Source organism: Pongo pygmaeus, chromosome 15 (genome assembly GCF_028885625.2).
Source record: "Pongo pygmaeus isolate AG05252 chromosome 15, NHGRI_mPonPyg2-v2.0_pri, whole genome shotgun sequence".
NCBI classification, from domain to species: Eukaryota; Metazoa; Chordata; class Mammalia; order Primates; family Hominidae; genus Pongo; species Pongo pygmaeus.
In genome coordinates this window covers 89702219-89722196 of record NC_072388.2, presented here as the reverse complement: position 1 = coordinate 89722196, position 19978 = coordinate 89702219, and the positions used below count along the sequence as shown (strand labels likewise).

The 19978-nt window shown below is 44.0% G+C and overlaps 1 protein-coding gene across 10 annotated transcripts in view; it reads left to right on the top strand.

The window, feature by feature from the left end:
- Nucleotides 1–19978, top strand: part of TTC7B (tetratricopeptide repeat domain 7B) — a 292264-nt gene that overhangs the window by 140251 nt on the left and 132035 nt on the right. For all 10 annotated transcript variants that reach the window (XM_063651994.1, XM_063651990.1, XM_063651993.1 and 7 more), the window contains one exon: nt 2796–2933. In XM_063651994.1, the coding sequence (XP_063508064.1) occupies nt 2796–2933 (138 nt within the window). The remainder of the gene's footprint in view (nt 1–2795; nt 2934–19978) is intronic.

The following is a 19978-nucleotide window of genomic DNA, read 5'->3' as shown; positions in this document are numbered from 1 at the left end:
GCAAGAGAAGGCATTTCCCTTCTTGCCCTCCCCACACATACTGTTTAATGGGAGGTATAAAATGGACTCAGGTGAGTATAGACATGGGGTCTGAGCATAATAATGTACATGCGCGGAGAGAAGGAGGGTTCAGAAGAGGCCAGAACTCATGAGAGGGCAGCTCTCTTGCCTTTGATTAAAACTTTGAATGGCCCACGGATGTTTACAAGAGCAAGTCTGCTTGAGTTACCACCTCTTTTGATCTGGAGGCTCTTTGGTGTCACTGGGCTTACTTCCTCCCAAGGAAGCAGGTTGCCCGATAGTCAGCTGGTAACTTAGGATGGTGTCATTTACATTCTCTACTTGCCTTGGTGCAGTCAGGGAAGCACATAGGTGAGCAGGCTGGCACTTAGTGGCATTCAAGTGAACAAGTCTCCCCAGGCTTCCCCACTGGGTCATCCGTGGAGCCAGCTCATCTTGGCCTCCTGCTCAGCATTCCCTCATCCCAAGCTGGGTCCTTGGCAGGTAGTTCCCTTTGGGCAAACTTGTTTGGTTATGGTGTAAAAGTTCTGAAAGCATGGTGACTGTACATTTTAGATTACCTGGACAATTCCAATTGAAAACATTATGTTCCATTGTCAGGTGATGTGTTCCAGTCTGCAATTTGGAAAACATGGCCACCTCTCTAGAATGCTTGCACTAAGTGGAGATGTCTTTGGAATGATGTCTCCAACTCTCCTGCTTCTTAATTGAAGTGATAGAAACTAATAATACTCAAACATTGAGATCCCTTTGAGACAGTCAGATTTGGCTCTGTGGTACGTAATTTCCAGAAAAACCTCTTCAGGGGATGTTGAATCCAGTGCTGTCATCAGTGGATATGAAGGACGAGGTTTCTAACCAAAATGATTATGTTCTCCCTGTAAATCATTTCAGAAAATGTAGGTAGAAATCTAAATGAAGTTGCCTTTGGAAGCCTTTTTTCCATATCCTTTGACTTCTCTATTTTTTAGTTTTTAGACAGAAAATGAATGTGCTCAATTTCAAAACCAAAATGAAAATTGCTGTGTGTTTTGGATGTCAGAAAATTGTGTTCTTTGTTGCTTCTGACTTTAATTCAGAAGCATGAATTTGTCCATAGCTTCTCCACCTACAAGGTATCATTTAGAATTGTGCTATTTTCTAACTACAAATCAAATTAGTTTCCCCTAGGAGAATGGGATTATAAGAACTTGATTTGCAGAACTACCACTGAGGCAATATTCTGGGATATTTATTATTTGTGGGTCTGTTTGAGATTCTATATTGTACCTTTTTAATCAAAAGATACTGATACTTTCTCTAAAAATGAAAAGTGCATTTGGTATAACTTGAAAATCTCTCATAAATAGTATGTTTGTTTTGTTCTCTTCCAGGCATTGGTCTCAGTATGGAACATATATAGCAAATAAATAAAATGAGACCATTTGCAACAGGCCCTGTTTCCTTCAGAGCTGCTTTTTTTGGGCTCAAGAGGGACTCCTAACCAGAAAAACTTAGAATGAAATCTTCAAAAGCAGGCTTGTTTCCGTAAGAGATGACTCACTTTGTAGGAAGTGGCCTGCCTTATATATTCTTATTTGTCTTTGACATTTAACAGCAAGGAGTTTTAAAGTGAGTAAGTACTGATGGGTGGCTAAAAGTAAATGCCTTGGACTCACACACAAAGAAAATGCATTTTGTCTCATTAGTGAGAGGGAAGGTGTGTGTGTGGCCTTTCTGAATGTCAGGGGGAAGATCAACGTCAGCCTGCTGGGACAAGTGACCCCGGAACCTCATGTACCACTTTCACAGGAAAGACTGGGGGGGCCTTTCTCTGCTCCTACGGACAGATGGATCTGCAGACTTCTGTTAATTAGCAGGGGGAAGAAAGCAGGCGAAATCTAACTTTGCTGATTCTGAACTTCCTATTAGGGAAAAAAGGAAAATGAGCTAGCTGTTGAGTCTCAGACATGTGATATATTTGGAGGAATCTGTAGAGAAATTAAATTTTAGAAGTAATGGAAACAAGTTGCTGTAAAGAGCATTTGATTTCTGGATAGATGAGATTAATAAGTTTGAATGTGTCTGATGTGTTTCTGTGCTAAGCATAGGAAATTGACGGTGTTCTCTTGAGTCGTCTGTGTTAATATCTTTTAAAGTAAAAATCTGCTTTCTTCTTGTTTTCTCTTATATATCTGTATTGTGCTTCCCTAAACAAGATTGAATTCGTCTTTGTGTTGTGTTGCAGTGAGGATGTCATATAGGGATTTGAATGTTGCTTGGTGATAGAGGAAAAGTAAGATATATCTCTGTAGGACTCATGGAACTTGATGACACAACTGGGTGTTGGGAAATGCAGGGCTGGGAATTTTCTCCCACTCTTTAATGTAGAGCAGAAGCAGGATTCATGAGTGAGGCGCAGCAGGGCCTCACTTGATGGATGATTCGGCTGCTCTAGAGCGCAGCTGCGTCTTCCATGAGGCTGGCTATGAACCCGAGCCCAGGGAAAACTCTGTATCGGCTGCCAAGGCTTCCTCCAAATGCCTGTCGACAGGTACAGGTGCCCTCTAGGTTCACACTTCCAGGACTTCAGTGTTTGGATCATCCCGTATATCATGTTCTGCGGTGCCCAGGGGATTTTGAATAAATAACCCAAGATGAGAGGCCTCTGCTCATTCCTACCCTTGTCTCTATTCCCTTGGCAAACTGGTAGGGGCAGGAGGGCCTGGGTGGACTCCCCACCATGCAGCACTAGGCTCACTCTCCATCTGCTTCTCTCTTCCATGTTTTTTCAGGCCAACCGGGATGCTGTGCTGAGCAGGATACCTGAACACAAGAGTGACCGCCTCATCAGTCTGCAGAGCGCGTCTGTGGTCTATGACTTACTCACCATTGCTCTTGGAAGAAGAGGCCAGTATGAGATGCTGTCAGAGGTACAGCTGCTGAGTCTGGTTGACATCCAGGTGGTGGGTGGCAGTTGCACGGTGACCCCAGGGAAGCGCTGTGAGACCTGGTCCTGGGCCCCCATCTATTAGTGGCAGCCCTGTGATCTTGGGCCAGTCACTAAACTTTGGTTTTCTCCCCTGTAGAATGGGCCTTGGGCTAAATGATTAGGTGGTGGAATTGATCTAGTCTTTTACCATGAGGGTTCCATAACCCACCGGGCTGTGAGTTTGTGTGTGAGGGAAGGCAAACATTTCTCAAGCAGTTTCTCTTTCAGTTAGTTTCCACCAACTGAAAATCTCCCATCTGTGATATTAATTTCCTCATAGAACAGGTTTCATTTAAAGTATCAATGTGTACAGTGAAGTTGCCAGTGGCCTGACAATTTCAGGCACAGCGTGTTATGTTAGCTGGTATAGACCGTTTCATATAAAGGAGACAGTCTTCTTTTAGAGTCTTTTGCTTGTTCAGCAGGGACCCTCGTGGATTTCAGATCTTGTGCAAGGTACTGTCATCTTCTCACTCCCTCAGTTTCTAAGAAACGCTTAGGATGGAGGCTTGACTCTTTCACAGTTTCAGGAGAAGCTGGTTCATCTTGGGCTATGGTTATGCATTATTAGGTTCCTGCCCAAAATATCAAATTCTACCATGGTAAGGCCAAATAAATAACAAGAAGATCATTTTATCTTTTCTTTAGCAAAATAGAGAGAAAAAAATCCCTATTTTTTAAAAGGAACTTTTCCATGTTATTTATCTTTCTCTTTCTAAATTTATACCCATTGCAACAGCCTCTGGGCACGAGGACAGGGAATGAAATACAGTAACAGATTGGCTGAAATCAGATAAGTGTCCGACTCACCCTCTAGCCTGCCAGTGCATCGCCACATTAGGCAGGAACCTTGGGGAAACAGATGAGCCTCTGTGGCTTGAATCTTTTTTTAGTCCATGGTTTGGTGACTCTACAGGGCAGTGGTTACTTAGCCTCACAATCCGGCCTGACAAAGCAGTGTGTGCAGATGCCCCCACCACACGCGGCTCAGCCCTGGGACTCAGTCCAGGCTTAGGATTGGCCTAGGTTGCTCATCACTAAATGGATCGAACCTCTCCCAGTACCTTGATTTCCTGGACCCCCCTTCTCCCCACCACCTAAGTTCCTGTCAGCTGTGTCCACGACAAAGCCTGTCACTGGGGACCATGCCACCCAGCTCACAGTTGAATTCCTTTAAGGTGAATTTGTTCCTCCAGACAAAACACATAACACCTTTCTAGGTCCAAGGATGACAGTGGTACTCACACATCTGCTTCCATCCTATTGGGTAGCAATGTTGCCTTTCCCCAGCTCGAAATCTCCTAGGTCCAAAACAGGAGTGAGGAGCTTGAGGTGTCTGGCCCTGTTGACTGGCTGGGTGGTCTCTGCCCCCGGGCTTCCCATTGTTCCATGAACATTCTAGGGGGTGGTCATCACCCTGGTGGTTTCCTCTGCAAGCTGCGGCTCCGGGTCCTGTGCCTGCTCCTGGCACAGAATACTAGGACCTTGTTTTCACCCAGATGACTTCTGTCTTGATACCATATGTAGCCCCCATCTCGTGGTGGTGACCTGCCTCCCAGATGACTGAGTAGTGTGGTTGTGGGAACCTTTGCAAGTCAGAACTTCACTCCCCTAGTCACATTGCAAAAGGTGGTGTGGTGCCAAAGGTTGCCTCGGAGAAGCTGGAATAGGAGGGTAGAAGAAAGGCAAATTTATTACTGTATATCCCCCGGAGCCTTTTGAATTTTGTACCCTATCTGTGTTTTCTCTACTAAAAATCTCAACCAACTGATAAAATATATGAAATGGAAGATGTTTATTTCTTCCACACATGTATGTACTGTCACCTCTTCTGTGCCAGGGGCTCTGATTAAGGCCAGGGATACAGCCAGGAGCAAGGTGTGGCCCCTGCTCACAAGCTGCCCCCAGCCTGGAGCTGCCAGGTGTGACAAGCAGCTGCGGCCCATGTGCTGATGGGGGCGGGCCCAGCACAAGCTCTGCATGCCTTATCTAGGGGTCAGATACTTGGCTTCAGCCTTGCCTGTGCCTACCACTTAGGCAATTGGAGCGAGCATTCACCAACTGTGTTGTCTCAGATCATCCGACTAAAACGGTAGATGTCGTAGGAGAAAGATGAAAGCTCACAGCATCTCAAGGCTGCCTGGCCCGTGGTTGGATAGCTTAGTTACTGAAGATAGGGGTTAGGTCCACCCTTTGCTGAGTGTGGACCCTCTCTCCCTCTGTCCGAGGCCACATCCTACTCTGGGTGTTCCACTTGTCTTATTTCCTCATTTACTGGGGTTTTTCTGAATCCATTTTTTTTCCTTCCTCATCTGCCTTTCCATTTTTTCAGGACTTTAAGTTAAAAGGGTAACTGGATTTTTTAAAAAATTTTTTTAATCGAAGTACAATTCACGTAACAAACCTAACCATTTTAAAGTGTAGAATTCAGTGGCATTTAGTACGTTCATACCACTGTGCAACCATCACCTCTAAGTGCAAAACCTTTTCCTCACCCTTTAAGAAACCCTATACCCATTAAGCAGCCACTCCCCATTCCTCACTCCCACCAAGTTCCTGTCAACTACTAATCTGCTTTTTTTTCCTATGGATACTGATTTGGGGTATTTCATGTAAATATTAATAGCCAATATTTGGGCTTTGGTGTCTGGCTTCTTTCACATAGCATAATGTTTTCAAGGTTATCCACATTATAACATGGATCAATATTTCTTTTTATGGCTGAATAGTATTCCATTGTACAGATCTACCACAATTTGTTTTTCCATTCATTAGCTGATGGAAATGTGGGCTGTTTCTACCTTTTGGCTACTATGAACAGTGTTGCTGTGAGGATAACTGGATTTTAAACTTCCTATATTACCTTTCTCTGAGCTCCATAAATGTTAGCAATTATTGTTATTATCATTTGTCTTACAGATACGTTATATTTCCCTGTCTTCATTTCCTCCACTGTCAGCAGGGCGATCTTTCTGAGATGCAGGAACAGACATGCCACCCTTCTGTTCAGAAATATTCGACAGACCCTCGCTCCTTCTTTTTTCTCTTTTTGTTTTGTTTTCCTTTCCGCCCATAATGAAATTGACTTCATTGTTTATCTTTTCGCCATATGCAATAGTCCTGCATGCTCCTTGGAGAATCAAACGATACATGCAAAATATAGAAAAGGAAAGAAAAGTGCCTTAGAATCCAGCTCGCCTGAGATAGTTGACTGACATTTTAGAGGCAATCTTTACATCTGTCTTTATGAATAAATGTGTGCATTATGTAAGTTTTGTTGAATGGGACAGTATCTTGCACATTTTATTGTGGATATCCCCTATCTCTCTTCTCTCCTCCATTGGCACCTCACCCACCTCTGCCTCCTCAACCCCAAACTCAGGTCATCAATATAGTGTGTCACAGGCTCTAGAGTCAGAGAGCTTTGGTTTGAGCTCTGGGTCTGCTATGTACCAGTCGTGTGAGCCTAGGCACATCATTAACCTCCTATGCGTCAGTTTCTTTTCCTGTTAAATAGGGGTAATAATTGTGTGTCTGTATATCTCAGACAGTTGGGAGATGCATATTCATTAATCCATGTAAAGTACTCAGAACAGAGCCCAGCACTTAGAGCTCATTAAGAGGCAACTGTATGCTGCTGCAGTTACTACCACTGTATACACAGGAGTTACTAGGCACAGGGGAAGCAACAAAGGATACAAAAAGATCTTTTGCCTTCAAGAAATGTCCATTCTAGTTAGGGAGACCACATAGAAACAAACAAAAAGATAATCAAATTAGAGAATACATAATAGTGCAAAGCATGTTAATTGGCAGGTGAATGGAATAGGCCAATTGCAGCAGAGTTTATAGGTTAGGAGTGCCAGTAAGAGATTATGAACAATGGATATATGAATTGGCTCTTCAAGGCCTGATAGGCATTAAGTGGTCTAGGAGGAGAGAGACCCTCTTCATCCTTAAGCTTGCGGAGCTGTGAAGGCACTGGACCCGAGGGAACAGGAACCCAGGGCTTGCTCTCATGGAGAAGTGGGAGGAGAGGAGCTTGGAAAGAAAGTGTGGGGCCTGATTGTCAGCACCACAACCTGTTGGCAGACTTTACGTGTGCCCCTTGAAGATGCGATCTAGACATATCACCCTGTGGCTCGTGTGTGAGCAAGTCCTCTTTGCCTCAGAAACGTTGCTAGATCTTCTTTTACATGGGTGGAAGCTTTTGTGGACAGAAAAGTTCATAAAACCATCAGTCAGTTGTGAGAGAGAGAAGAGGTCTTACCTCCTTCTCACCCTGTCCTTGTGCTTTCCTTCCTTCTCTTGTCCCCAACCAGTATTAACACTTACACATCAGGGCACAGCATGTCTTCCTGCTTCTTGGCTCCTCTCCTTGGCTGACCTGGGCCCACGGGCATCACAGAGGGTGGGGGTGCCTCTGCTGCCCCTGCCAGCACGTGTTCCTCTCTCCTGTCCTTGGCACCCTTGTGCAGTGGGTGTGTTGTGCAGCACTGTGCAGACCCAGCCTTTTAATAACTGTGCTCACAGGGGTAAGTGGGAGCAGAGCCTCTCTTTCTCAAGGAAGCTGGCCTTTCTCTTGTGCTTATTCAAGATGGAAGGCTGCTCTCCCATCTCAAGACCGGCCGCCTCTGTGTGCACCACATCATCGTGCCTTTCTTTCCTTATGGACTTTTCAGCCAGATGCTGGCCAAAGAGCATTGTACAAAGGAGACACAGACCAAAGGTTTATCACATCCTCATTCTGACAGGTTTAAATAGAAGCACAATGTTTACCATATCTCCAGTGCTGTGAGTTTTTGTGTTTTTAAAGACTAATTGTGAGCCCTGCTGAAAGGTTTGTGTAGGAAGGAACACTTCTTTTTTTTCTCTTCATTTTAAACAGCAGCACTAGTTGGCATGACAACCTGCGCTATTAAAAGTAAAGCAGCAATCACTGCTTCCTCTGTTTTTCAGAATGAACCCAAGCTGCTAAGGAGGTTTGTTTCTTGAATTTGACTATTAATGGCTCCATTTCGACAGGATATTATGGGGTCCTTTTAGAAGGTTTTATGTGTCCCCCCTCCATAGGCAAGGCAGCTTTAAAGACAGAAATGGTATTTTTATCTTTCCTGTTGAACTCATATTCATGTGTTTGTGGTAAATCTCAACAACACCATAGTTCTGTGGGTAGAACTGTCTGACTAGTGATTGTACCAAAAGGACATTTACACCTCCCTAACCTAAATGCTTATTTAATCAGGGAGCACAGTGAAAAGCATTGCACATCTAACAACGTCTGCTTGCCAGGCCCACCATTTGTTTAAAGTTCAGCATTGCATGCAGTCCCGCTTGTACTGCAGAAACCCAGCCTTGAGCTAGGTGCCAAGCTTTCTAGAAGGTATCAGTGGGCATGACACAAATGGAGCCATAGACTTCTGAGAAATCAAGGCAGGGTGTTTGGCTAATGCTAGGTGGTCCATAATAACTTGCTGAATGCACCAGTGCTTCAAATGCAGGATGCACCCTCATCCTGCCCCCTTTTCTTTGGTTTTAGAGGTCCCTAGATGTGCAAGGAGTGTATCTTCCCCAGGCAGGCCCAAAGGTTAAAGGTCATTGAGTGGAAAATGGGCAGCAGAGTAAGGGATGGGCCCGGCTTGGGGCAGAGCACCTGGACAGTTCCCAGCTCTGGTCCAGCTTTGTGAGTCGGCTCAATAGGAACCATCTTCACCATTTTTGCATGACACCTTGCCCCAAAGAATGTCAGCCTCTGACATGGCCCCTGGGATCTCCATTCTCACCATTATGGAAATGTTCTTTCGAATTAAGCATTGCTTTCTTAATGTGGTCCTCAATGAAAATGCCAGTACGCTTGGGAGGAATGGAAGGGGTTTAAACTCTTAGGGTAGCATAGTTCAGAGAAACAAGGAATCTAGGTATATACCTCATGGTTTTGTTTTAGTTCTTTGTTTAAAAATTTTTTTTTAATATGCCATATTAACCTTTTTAAAGTGTAAAATTCAGTTGCATTTAATTACATTCATGATGTTGTGCAACCATCATCACTATTTCCACATTTTTCCATCATCCCAAATAGAAATTCTGTACCCATCAAGCAATAACTTTTCACTCTCTCCTTCCTGATACCCTAGTAACCTCTAATCTAATTTTTGTCTTTATGAATTTGCTTATTTTAGGTACCTCATATAAAAGGAATCAGGCAATACTTGCCCTTTTATGTCTGGCTTGCTTCACTTAGCCTAATGTTTTCAAGATTCAGCCATGTTATAACAATATATCTGATAGCATTAATCAGAACTTCGTTCCTTTTCATGACTGAATAATATTCCATTGTATGTATATGTTACATTTTGTTTATCCCTTCATCTGTCAATGGACACCTGGGTTGTGTCCACCTTTTGGCTATTGTGAATAATGCTGCAGTGAATACTGTCGTTGGACTTTCCTTCCTTCTCCTGTCCCCAGCCAACATCAACACTTGCACATAAGGACACAGCATGTTTTCCGAGTTCCTTTTTTCAGTTCTTTTGGGTTTGCACCTAGGAGTGGAATTGCTTGGTCATATGATAATTCTATGTTTAACTTTTTAAGGAACTGCCAGACTGTCTTTCACAGTGACTGTACCATTTTACATTCCTACCAGCAATACACAGGGTTCTAATTTCTCCACTTCTTCACCAGCACTTGTTATTTTAAAATTATTATTAATATAGACATTCTGGTAGGTGTGATGTGATATCTCATTGTGGGATTGATTTTCTTTTCCCTAATAACTAATGATGTTGAGCATCTTTTTATGTGCTTTTTGGCCATTTGTATATCTTCTTTGGTGAAACTACTATTCAAGTCTTTTGCCTATTTTAAAGTCTAAATAATAAACTCTGGTCAGCTATATTTTTAGAGATACCACACCTGCTTTTTTTTTTTGTTGTAGAGATGAGACTGTAGAAATCAGCTTGGGCTGGTCTCAGACTCTTGGCCTCAAGTGATCCTCCTGTCTTGGTTTCCTAAAGTGCTAGGATTACAGGCATGAGCTACCATGCCCCGCTTCACTTTCTTGAAATGTCTTTTGCCGTGCAAAAGTTTTAAATCTTAAGTCCAGTGTATCTATTTTTTATTTTGTTGCTTATGCCGTTGGTGTCATAACTAAGAATCCATTGCCAAATCCAAGGTCATGAAGGTTTACTCCTTTGTTTTCCTCTAAGGATTTTACAGTTTTGCTCTTATATTTGAGCTGTTTGTCCATTTATAGTTTTTTTTGGTATATGGTGTGAGGTAGGAGTCCAACTCCATTCTTTTGCATGCGGAAATCCAGTTGTCCTAGCATCATTTGTTGAAAAAACTATTCTTTGCCCTATTCAATGGACTTGGCACCCTTATCAAAAATCAATTGGCCATAAATGTATGAATTTTTTCCTGGAATCTTAATTCTGTTCCTTTGCTCTGTATATGTATCTTTATGTAATACCGTACTATTTTAATTTCTGTAGCTTAGTAGTAAGCTTTGAAATCGGAAAGTATGAGTCCTTTAACTTTGTTCTTTTTCCAGTTTGTTTCTGGATCCCTTACAATTCCATATAAGTTTGAGAATTGGCTTTTCCATTACTGCAAAAAAAAAAAAGTTGAAATTTTGATACGGATGCATTGAATTTATAGATCACTTTGGATGACATTGCCGTCTCAACAATGCCTCATAGTTTAACATCAGACCTGTGTTATAATCTCAGCTCTGCTACTTTACATGCTGAATATGAACTTGAACAGATTCCATTACCTCTCTGAACCTGTCCCCTTACATGGAAAACATAGATAATAATAAGATCTACCTTGGAATGTTATTGTGATGATTAAGGAGATAATGTATGTTACTGCAAGAAGTGCATGTTACTATTATTATTGGTGGTATTAATAATCTGCTTTCTAATGTAAAAATCTCCTTTGTATGAAATAATAACTCTGGCAGATGATCCTTGACCCTTATATAGGGAAGTACACATTGTATAGTAAAAAAAATTCAGCCCTGGAGTCAGGGAGATCTGTGTTCAAATTCTGGCTCCGCCCTCTCCTAGCTGTGAGACTTTGAGAAAGATACGTGGCTACTCTGAGCTCCTACCTCAGAGACTGTTAGGAAGCTCAATAAGATAATGGCTATAATGTAGCTAGCACAGCAATTGATGGGTAATATATATCATTCAATTCCTCTTTGGTTATTAGAAAGGATTGATCTAAAATGAGTTTCCTTGTAATTTCTACCTATTCTGTCTTTTTGGAGCAGTAGGGCAAGTCCAGCCTCACCTCACTGACAGTCTGCCAATTTTTTTTTTTTTGGTTGGTCTTATTATCTATTTTGAGCAGGTAATATATGCACAAGGGAAGTATTACAACAGAGCCAAGGGGAAACATGAAGAGGAAGTTACTTGTGTATTCTTCTAAAGACTGACTATGAATCCATAGGCCACTATGCATATGTGTGTGTTCCCCTTCAATGCAAAACTAGCATGCCACAGGACATAAAATCTATGTTTTATCCAGCTGGTGATCTGTCCTGAAGATTGTACCAGATTCATGTGTCTAGATCAGCCTCTTTCTTCACAGATGGGAGAATGTTCCATAGTAAAGATGCCCTGGTAATGGATGGCTCCTTCTCCCTATTGAGTCCACCAAATTTTGAAGACAGTTGTCATATTGTCTTTTTTCCTTCAGCCTAAAGTGCTCCCGGTTCCTTTAGAACAAGCGTCAGCAAATTAAAGGGCCAGATGCTAAATACTTTAGGCTTCAAAGGCTAAGAGACAAAACCAAGAATAGCATGTAGGTATAACAAGAGATAAAACAAATTTCCGCAACATTTTAATCAATGAAACTCAAAATATAATGAGTACAACCTTTGTACCATAGATCCATGAATGAGAAGAATGGAGTTGTTTGCAGGGGTAGGGGATAACATTTTGCTTTATTTGGGTTTAAAGTTAATACCCCCCTCACCAAATTGATGGTGAATGTTCAGCTATAAATGCAATTCTTAACTTTTGGGCTCTAAAAACAAGCAGTAGGTCACATTGGGCCCTCAGGCCATAGCTCAGCGACCCTGCTTCAGTCCTTTCTGGTATGTCATCATCTCCAGTCTTGGCAACTCCAGTACTCCTCCCTGCCTCCATGTTTGCTGTGGCCCTCCTTAAAGGATCTCCGAAAGAATGGATCCCAATTCTCTGTCCAGCCTTCATTCAAGCATTTACTGTGCAACTATTTTGTACATGGTATGTCCCAGGCTGCCGCACTCTCAACTCCTTACTTCCTGCCTTAGTCTTGGCATGGGCTAAGTTGCAGCCATGGTTGAAGGGTTAAAACCCAGTGCTCCAAGCCAGGGAAGAGAGACTGAAAAGACCAAAAGGTGAGAGGCAATTGAGGAGACAGGAGGAATGGAATGCCCATTTTTTGAATTCACTGCATTTTGCAAGGAACAGCTACACTGGCAAAGCAGCGGATGGAGTAGTATTTGAGTAGGACCCCTGAGACCCCTTACTCAATGTGCAAGCTTGGTCTACTTGATTTGTAGAGTTGAGAGGAGAGCATGCCAGAAAACCGCATCCAGCATTCAAATTCTATAATAAAGTCTGTGACCTTTGAAAACAACCCACTCTACTCCTCTCACCGTGGCCAGAGGCAATGATATCCTTTAAGTGTTTGCCAAAGCAATAAAACTCTGAGACATCCCTGCTTGGAGCAGTATTGCTGTTTTAAAGCAAAAAGAGAAATGGGAAGAGGTAGGGCATGGATACATTTGCTTTGTTTCCAGTATAAGGAGAGAAAACTTGAGCAAGCTTTGATGTCTATGTTTTCTCCAAACTTGGGGCGAGGAGGGGGACTTTTATTTGTAGCCGAGAGTCCCATAAGTATGCCTCTTAGAAGCTTTTCCTGGACCCAAGCTCCTGTGGATAGACCTCTCAAACTCCATTTTAATTTGTACTTTCATTTTTAATTAATTTAGGAGTGCCGAGCATGGTGGCTCACACCTGTAATCCCAGCACTTTGGGAGGCCAAGGCAGGCATATCACCTGAGGTCAGGAGGTTGAGACCAGCCCAGTCAACATAGCGAAATTCTGTCCCTACTAAAAATACAAAATTAGCCAGGCATGGTGGCGCACGCCTGTAATCCCAGCTATTTGGGAGGCTGAGGCAGGAGAATCACTTGAACCCAGGAGGTGGAGGTTGCAATGAGTCAAGATCACGCCATTGCACTCCAGCCTAGGCAACAAGAGCAAAACTCTATCTAACAACAACGATAAAAAATTTAGGAGTAAGAGCTCTGAACTGAGGATCATGAGATGTTGGCTCTCACTCCAGGTCTGCCACTGTGTGCAGCCCTGGGGGAGGTCCTGTCTCCTCTCTGGGTCTTAGTTTCAATATCCGTGAAGTAAGAATGGGATCAGATAATCTCAAAGGCCTCAAATTGCTCTGTGATTCTGTCAGTCTGTGGGTCTAAGATGATGGCCCAAAATGTTTGAATAGCTTACAGAGTTTTTTATTGCTAACAGTTAAGGAAGTGAAATATTTTGTGTATATCATGTTTAAAAACAATCAGTTACACAACTGCAAGGAATTTGGTTAACTGACTCGTGAAGTATACACGATATGGAAGAGAAAGGCTCCCTGATGAACTGAAGGATCTATGTCATAAGAACTTTTAGGATATGGCTGACCTGTCTATGAGGTAAATAATGATGACAGTTCACTATGCTATTTGTTGTCTTTTAATAGTGATGAATTTTGGACGTAGACTTCAGGCTAAATTTGAGGGGTGTCTGATTATTTTATTTCTGCCCCCTCCCCAATAGGATTTGGATGCAGAATCTTACTCTTGAATTCCAAAAATAGACTTTGGCTTTGCTGTGCTTGTGGTACTGTACAGCTGTCGCTGCCGTGCACCCAGTTTGTGTAATTGGGCTTCGTGTACTAGGGAGGTAATTGCTAAATCCCTTTCTGATGCCAGAAAAGCTTCTCATTCCTGGAGCCCCCTCAAAGATGGCTGATTTATGAAAAGCCGGAAAAAGAGACTGGAAAGGCATAAGCTCTTGCTACCAAAAGGAAACGTTTTTGCAAGTGACATTTTGACTCGCACTTAAATGATTAGGATGCCATTTAGAGTCTAATTATTGTTCTACCAAATATTCATGGTATTAAATGAATGTTATCTGGGATTAGAGAGGTGGCAGTCATGTGATTACAGCGAATGGACCTATCTTTCCTGGTAGAAATAATACCACTGCCAAATCCATCTTCTTTCCTTGTGAGGGAGGTGATTTGGAGATGTCACCTGCTGTTTTGTGTGGGTGACTCAGGGATCTGCAGCTCTGGACTGGCCCCACTTCCCTTCCTAGGCCCACACTGCCATCCCTTCGCTGGACTCCAGAAGTGGAAAAGGGGCCAGAATCTAGCTCATGCCACTCAAAGACTCCTATTCACACTGCCTTTGCCATCCACTGGCATGCCCACCCTCATTCCCAGGGGTTCTCATTCTCCCCTTCATCTGCCCTTCAGAACCCTGAAGATCTACTCTTGCTTTGTTTCATAAAAGCCAACCCATCGATAGCCTTCATTGTGGGCCACTCTTTTGAGCATTTCACATGTATTTCTGCATTTAACCCCCATTACAACCCCGTGGCTGGGAGTGAGGAGCTTGGATTAAGCCTAGGCAGCCTGGCCCCCGAACCAGTGCCTTTACCATGTGACTGCTCTTTTTGTCCTCACGCCCTGCGAGCTGGGCTTGAGTGATTAAAGCACTCTCTTATATGTCCCCCATGCACAGAACACCTGCCATCTTTTGAAAAGTCCATTTTCATCAATGCGTCTTTTTCACTGGAACCATTATTAAAATGTGAATGCAGCTGGGTATGGTGGCTCAAGCCTGTAATCCCAGCACTTTGGGAGGCTGAGGCGGGCAGATTGCCTGAGGTCAGGAGTTCAAGACCAGCCTGACCAACATGATGAAACCCCGTCTCTACTAAAAATACAAAAAATTAGCCGGGCATTGTGGCGGGCGCCTGTAATCCCAGCTACTCGGGTGGCTAAGGAAGGAGAATCGCTTGAACCCAGGAGGCGGAGGTTGCACTGAGCTGAGATTGTGCTACTACACTCTGCCTCGGTGACAGAGCAAGACCCTGTCTCAAAATAAATAAATATTAAAAAAATTAAAAATGTGAATGCTTTTATTTTATGTTCTCCGTCTCCCCACAACATTAAAACTGCAGTTTTTTACTCTGTCACATACACATACAATTGGGTTCTTAAAAAGGGATAGGCAAACAGAACTGGGATGAGCAAACAGCCTAAGGGGCGAGGGTTGTGGATAGCGAATGCCCGTAGTGACAACCCACGTTCCTTTTTACTGTGGGTGCATTTTTTTGGCAGGGAGTCTCCTTTTGTAGTTGAGGTATGGTTGACCTGAGCTGCTTAGGGGTTTATGTAATCTTCATGTTTACGGACATAGGGGAGGACATGTTATATATCCAGGCAGCATGCTTGGCATCAGCATTTCAGGAGCATCTGAAGCTGTCTGGGCACTTTTCCAAAGCCGGGGTGCCGTCACTGTATCTCATAAGATGCCAAGAGCCCACTGGCAGGCAGCGACATTGGCTGTGATGCCAGAGCTCACACACCTCTGAATTGGGGTGGAGGGCTAATTTGTAATTGACCCAGATTTCCTAACTCTTTTTAGGACACCCTCATGGCTTGTTATGGGAGGTGAGTTGTTATCATTATGAGAAAGAGGTCCAAACTAGGAGGGAACTGGGAGAGATGCTGCCTGTAGAGGAAACACAAGACTCATGTAATCTTTGTCAATTGAGAACTTTGCGATGGGCTGGAGACGTGGCACCACTGGCTGCCGTGGTGCTGGTGGATATCATGGCATCAGTAAAGTTGATTGACACTTCTACTAGCTGGAAAGGTCTCAGTCCTTAGTAGCCTCAAGCAAGGGTCCCCATTAGCAGCAAAAAAAATATTGCTGAGTCTCTGAAACAGTTCAAGAAGCATGTGGCCTTTTTAGGGGCCTTTTATTTAGTTGTCCTTTGCTTTCTGCAGCATGAGTGGGCCTGCTAAATGAAGTGTGAGTGGCACGATATAATTAAAGTTTCAAAGGCAGTAGTGTTGTGGTGAAGAGCTCAATCTCTGGAACCAGACCGCTTCACTCCCATCTGGCTCCACCACCAACTCTGAGGCCCGTGTACCCCCTTAACAACTCTGCGTCTCAGTTTCCTCACCTGCAAATGGATGATGATAAAGGGACCTACCTGCCTTGTACTTTGCAGGGTCCTTAGGGTCACCCAATAAGGCAATGCTTGTAAAGTAATTAAAATAGTGCCTGGCTACAGAGTAAGTGTTACCACACTTGTTAAAGTAATAAAGAAATAAGCATACATTCTGGTCCAGTTCTGTAAAGTTGTGCCCTATTCTCAAGGGTCTCAGATTGAATCCTTTTCTAAAATGAGGAAACATTTCATAAAGTTTTGTAAATATTTTGTAAAGATATTTATTTCTGATATAATGCATTGTAAATTTGAGTTTTCGTACATTGAATCTGGGTAGTGATAGGTATGATACAATTTGTTGTGTTTCCATTCCTAATATAAGTATGTTAAAATTTTTAAAAAGGAATAATAGCTAACCTTTGTTTAGTACTCACTGGCCTGTTTCTGAGGAGCTATTTCCTGTGGCATTGTATGTAGTAACTAATTTAATCTTAGTAACTCTCTGTATTAATTACTGTCATAGTTCCCATTTTACAGTGAGGAATCTAGGCACACAGTGGTTAATTGCTTGCCTGAATTCACACACCCAATCTGTTGTGCACCTTGATACTGTATTTCTAGCTGCCATTCAGGTTGTGTATTCCCTATTCTGAAGGGTTCTCAGGCAGAAACTCTACAACTTGTTGGGGGCTGGAAGGTAGGGGTTGTCACAGGAGGAGCCTGAAGCGTTTGATTGGGCGTACCTTCAGGGCTTGGCTGTAGGTGACGGAACTGGACTTGTTAAGCAGAAAAGGAACTTATCCATCTGCACTGCTAGGCTCACCAGTTCCAACAGAGGCTGAAGAGACTGGAACAGATTCAGGGAGACAAGGGCCCTGCCCCAATTTGGGAGGTCCCAGCTCACTCAGGTTGCTTGGAACGAGGTCCAGAGGCCCCTTCCCTGCCTCCCTACCTGCAGATTCAGAGGCTGGCAGGAGCCTGTGATTGGTTGTCTGTGTGCCACGCGTGTGCCACATTCCTATCGCTTCTCTTCTTGGGAGTGCCTGCTCGTCCCCCCTGCCAAAATCAGAAGAGTTTTGAGGTAACAGGCAGCCAGAATGACAAGGGCCCTCTCCTTTGAGGGCTTCAACTAGATGCTCCCCAAGTGATCTGCCAGCCACAGGATCCCGTGATTCTACTCCTGATGAGGACTGGGGCTGTTTTTCTTTCCTGTAGCACCTGGAACGCAGCTCTATATCAATTAGACCTCCAGTGAATGTGCTTCACAGAGTTTAATGAGGCTGTTAGCCTTTGGCATGCAAGAAAAGAAGGGTGCATACTTATTTATAGCATCTAGCTTTTTGATTCAGAACAGACTGTTTCAGCTGCAGAGCTCCTTTTGTTGATCAGGAAAACAGTTGATATTTATCATTCCTCTTAGCAAAAGGAGGACAAAAAAACCATTTAAACATATAAATGTTTAAGTACTTAGTGTTTAAGTACTTACTAAGTATACTGAAGTACTTGGTGGTGTTATTGCAATGTATTGGTTGAGTAGGGCTGTTAGAACAATCCTTATTTTTGATTATCTACCATCTCTCCACATATCGGCTCCCGTGTCTCATTTCAGCCACAGTGATCATTCTCATCTCCTCCTCCTCCTCCATCGTCCCTCATCCCCATCCCCAAGTCAGTTTCTAGGCATTGCTGGCTTTTCACTGCTTAGCATCCTCCATCACACTTGTCCTCCCCAACTTAGTCCCAGCCCATGCCTTCCAGACCTGGGTCAGGTCTCTCCCGCCACCCTGTCTTACCTACTTGATCTCAGCACGCTGCTTTCATTTCTCCCTCCCCGCTGTGCTCCTTAAAGGCACAGTGACTCCTTCCTCAGTACAGCAAAGCAGCTAAGAGGGCCCTGGGTTCAGGTTCAGATTCCAGGTCTGCTGCTTGGTGTCTGCACTAGTGAGGAGTATATTCAGATATAATTAACAAAACCAGCATGCAGTGGCTTAGCCAAAGAGGAATTTATTTGGTTCCCCCTACAAGAAGCCTGTGAGAGGCTGGTGCAGCAGCTACAGCGCCTCATGGCATCAGGGCCATGCGCTTTCTCTTTCTGCTCAGTGTTCCTGGCCACTCTACTTGCGGCTTTGAAGGGGCAGGGCTGAGGGCAAAGTGTGTGCTGGCAGAGAATGCCCTGCTTTTAAAGGACTCTCCTGGAGGCCTTGCCCAGCCACTCCTGCCGATGTCCCATGGCGTAGGATGAGGCCCTCAGCCAGCCCTGAGCTGAACACATTGCCCATGTTCACCTTGCTCAAGGTCTTCGGATGCCCACCCTGTGCCGTCGCCAAGCACTAGGTGCTTATTAATGCTTATTACTTTGCTTTTAAATAGAATATGTTTTTGTCAGAACAGCTTTTCACAGTAAACCAACTAGCATGATATTTACTGTGTGACCTCTGTATATATCATTTAAAATTCTAGAATTCTTCTCTCTCCTCTCCCACCACCTCACTTTACCTTTACCCATTTGTCACCTTCACTGCAGCTCCTTGTCTCCAGGTCCCCAGCTCCTTGCCCTCCTTCCTTGACTGTCCGTGAATCCTGAGCATCCCATCATTTTCCTCTGCTCCTGCACTGGCCACCTAGCAGCATGAGAGAAGGTGGCAACATAGTGGTGCAGGCTCCACTGCGTGGTTGCAACAGTCTCTGAGCTGACCCTGCTGTGAACCTTCTGTCCCCTTTGTTGGAGGGGGATTTTGTTGTTGTTTAAACCTTTTCTATTTTTTGCATTGTTTTTCTTTCTTTTCTTTCTTTCTTTCTTTTCTTTTTTTTTTTTTTTTTTTGAGACAGGGTGGTCTTGCTCTGTTGCCCAGGCTGAAATGTAGTGGTACGATCACAGCTCACTGCAGCCTCGGCCTCCTGGGCTCAAGCTATTCTCCCTCCTCAGCCTCCTGAGTAACTGGGACTACAGGTGTGCACTACCATACCCAGCTAATTTTTACTAATTTTTTTGTGGAGACGGGGGGGTCTCGCTATGTTGCCTTAGCTGGTCTCGAACTCGTGGCCTCAAGTGATCCTCCTGCCTCAGCCTCCCTAGTGCTGGGATTACAGGTGTGAGCCACTGCGCCCAGCCGCCTCTGTTGTTTTTAAAACCTCCTGCCATTATTCTTTTCCTTTCCTCCCAGCACCCACCTCATTCCATCTTTACAGAGAAAACTGGCTGGGCCCGACAGCACCTGCCATTCTCTCCTCCTTATCTGGAGGATCTTACCTCTGTAAGAGAAGGCCTCTCAGCAGGGATACATTTGTTCCGGGAACCTGGCTCTCTCTAGTCTTCTGGGACCTAATTTATCTCCCCAGAGTCTTCACTCTGCATGCTCGTTCTGCTCATGTTAGCGAGAGGCTTGAGTTGCCCCTATGAAAAATTAAGCACATAGATAAAAAGCCTTTCTTCACCCCACACATCCTTCCTTCATGCCTCATCTCCATCTTTTCTTTGCTTATCGGTCCCCATGGCCTGTGTTCTCCTCCCATGTCCCCTAAAGCCATACTTGCAGAGCTCGTCACCCGATCGATTGCGGTGGCTTCTTGGCCTCCATTGCCGCTGGCCCCATTGGCCCCTTCCCGGGTCCCTCTCCATGTCGTGACACTGCTGCATGCCCTCCCACCCAGTTCCCTTCTTTGCCCTCCTTTCCAGATCCCTTTTCTCTCCCTTTCCACGGTCTGGCCCCACTGCCTTCTCTCTGAATACTCTTCTGGA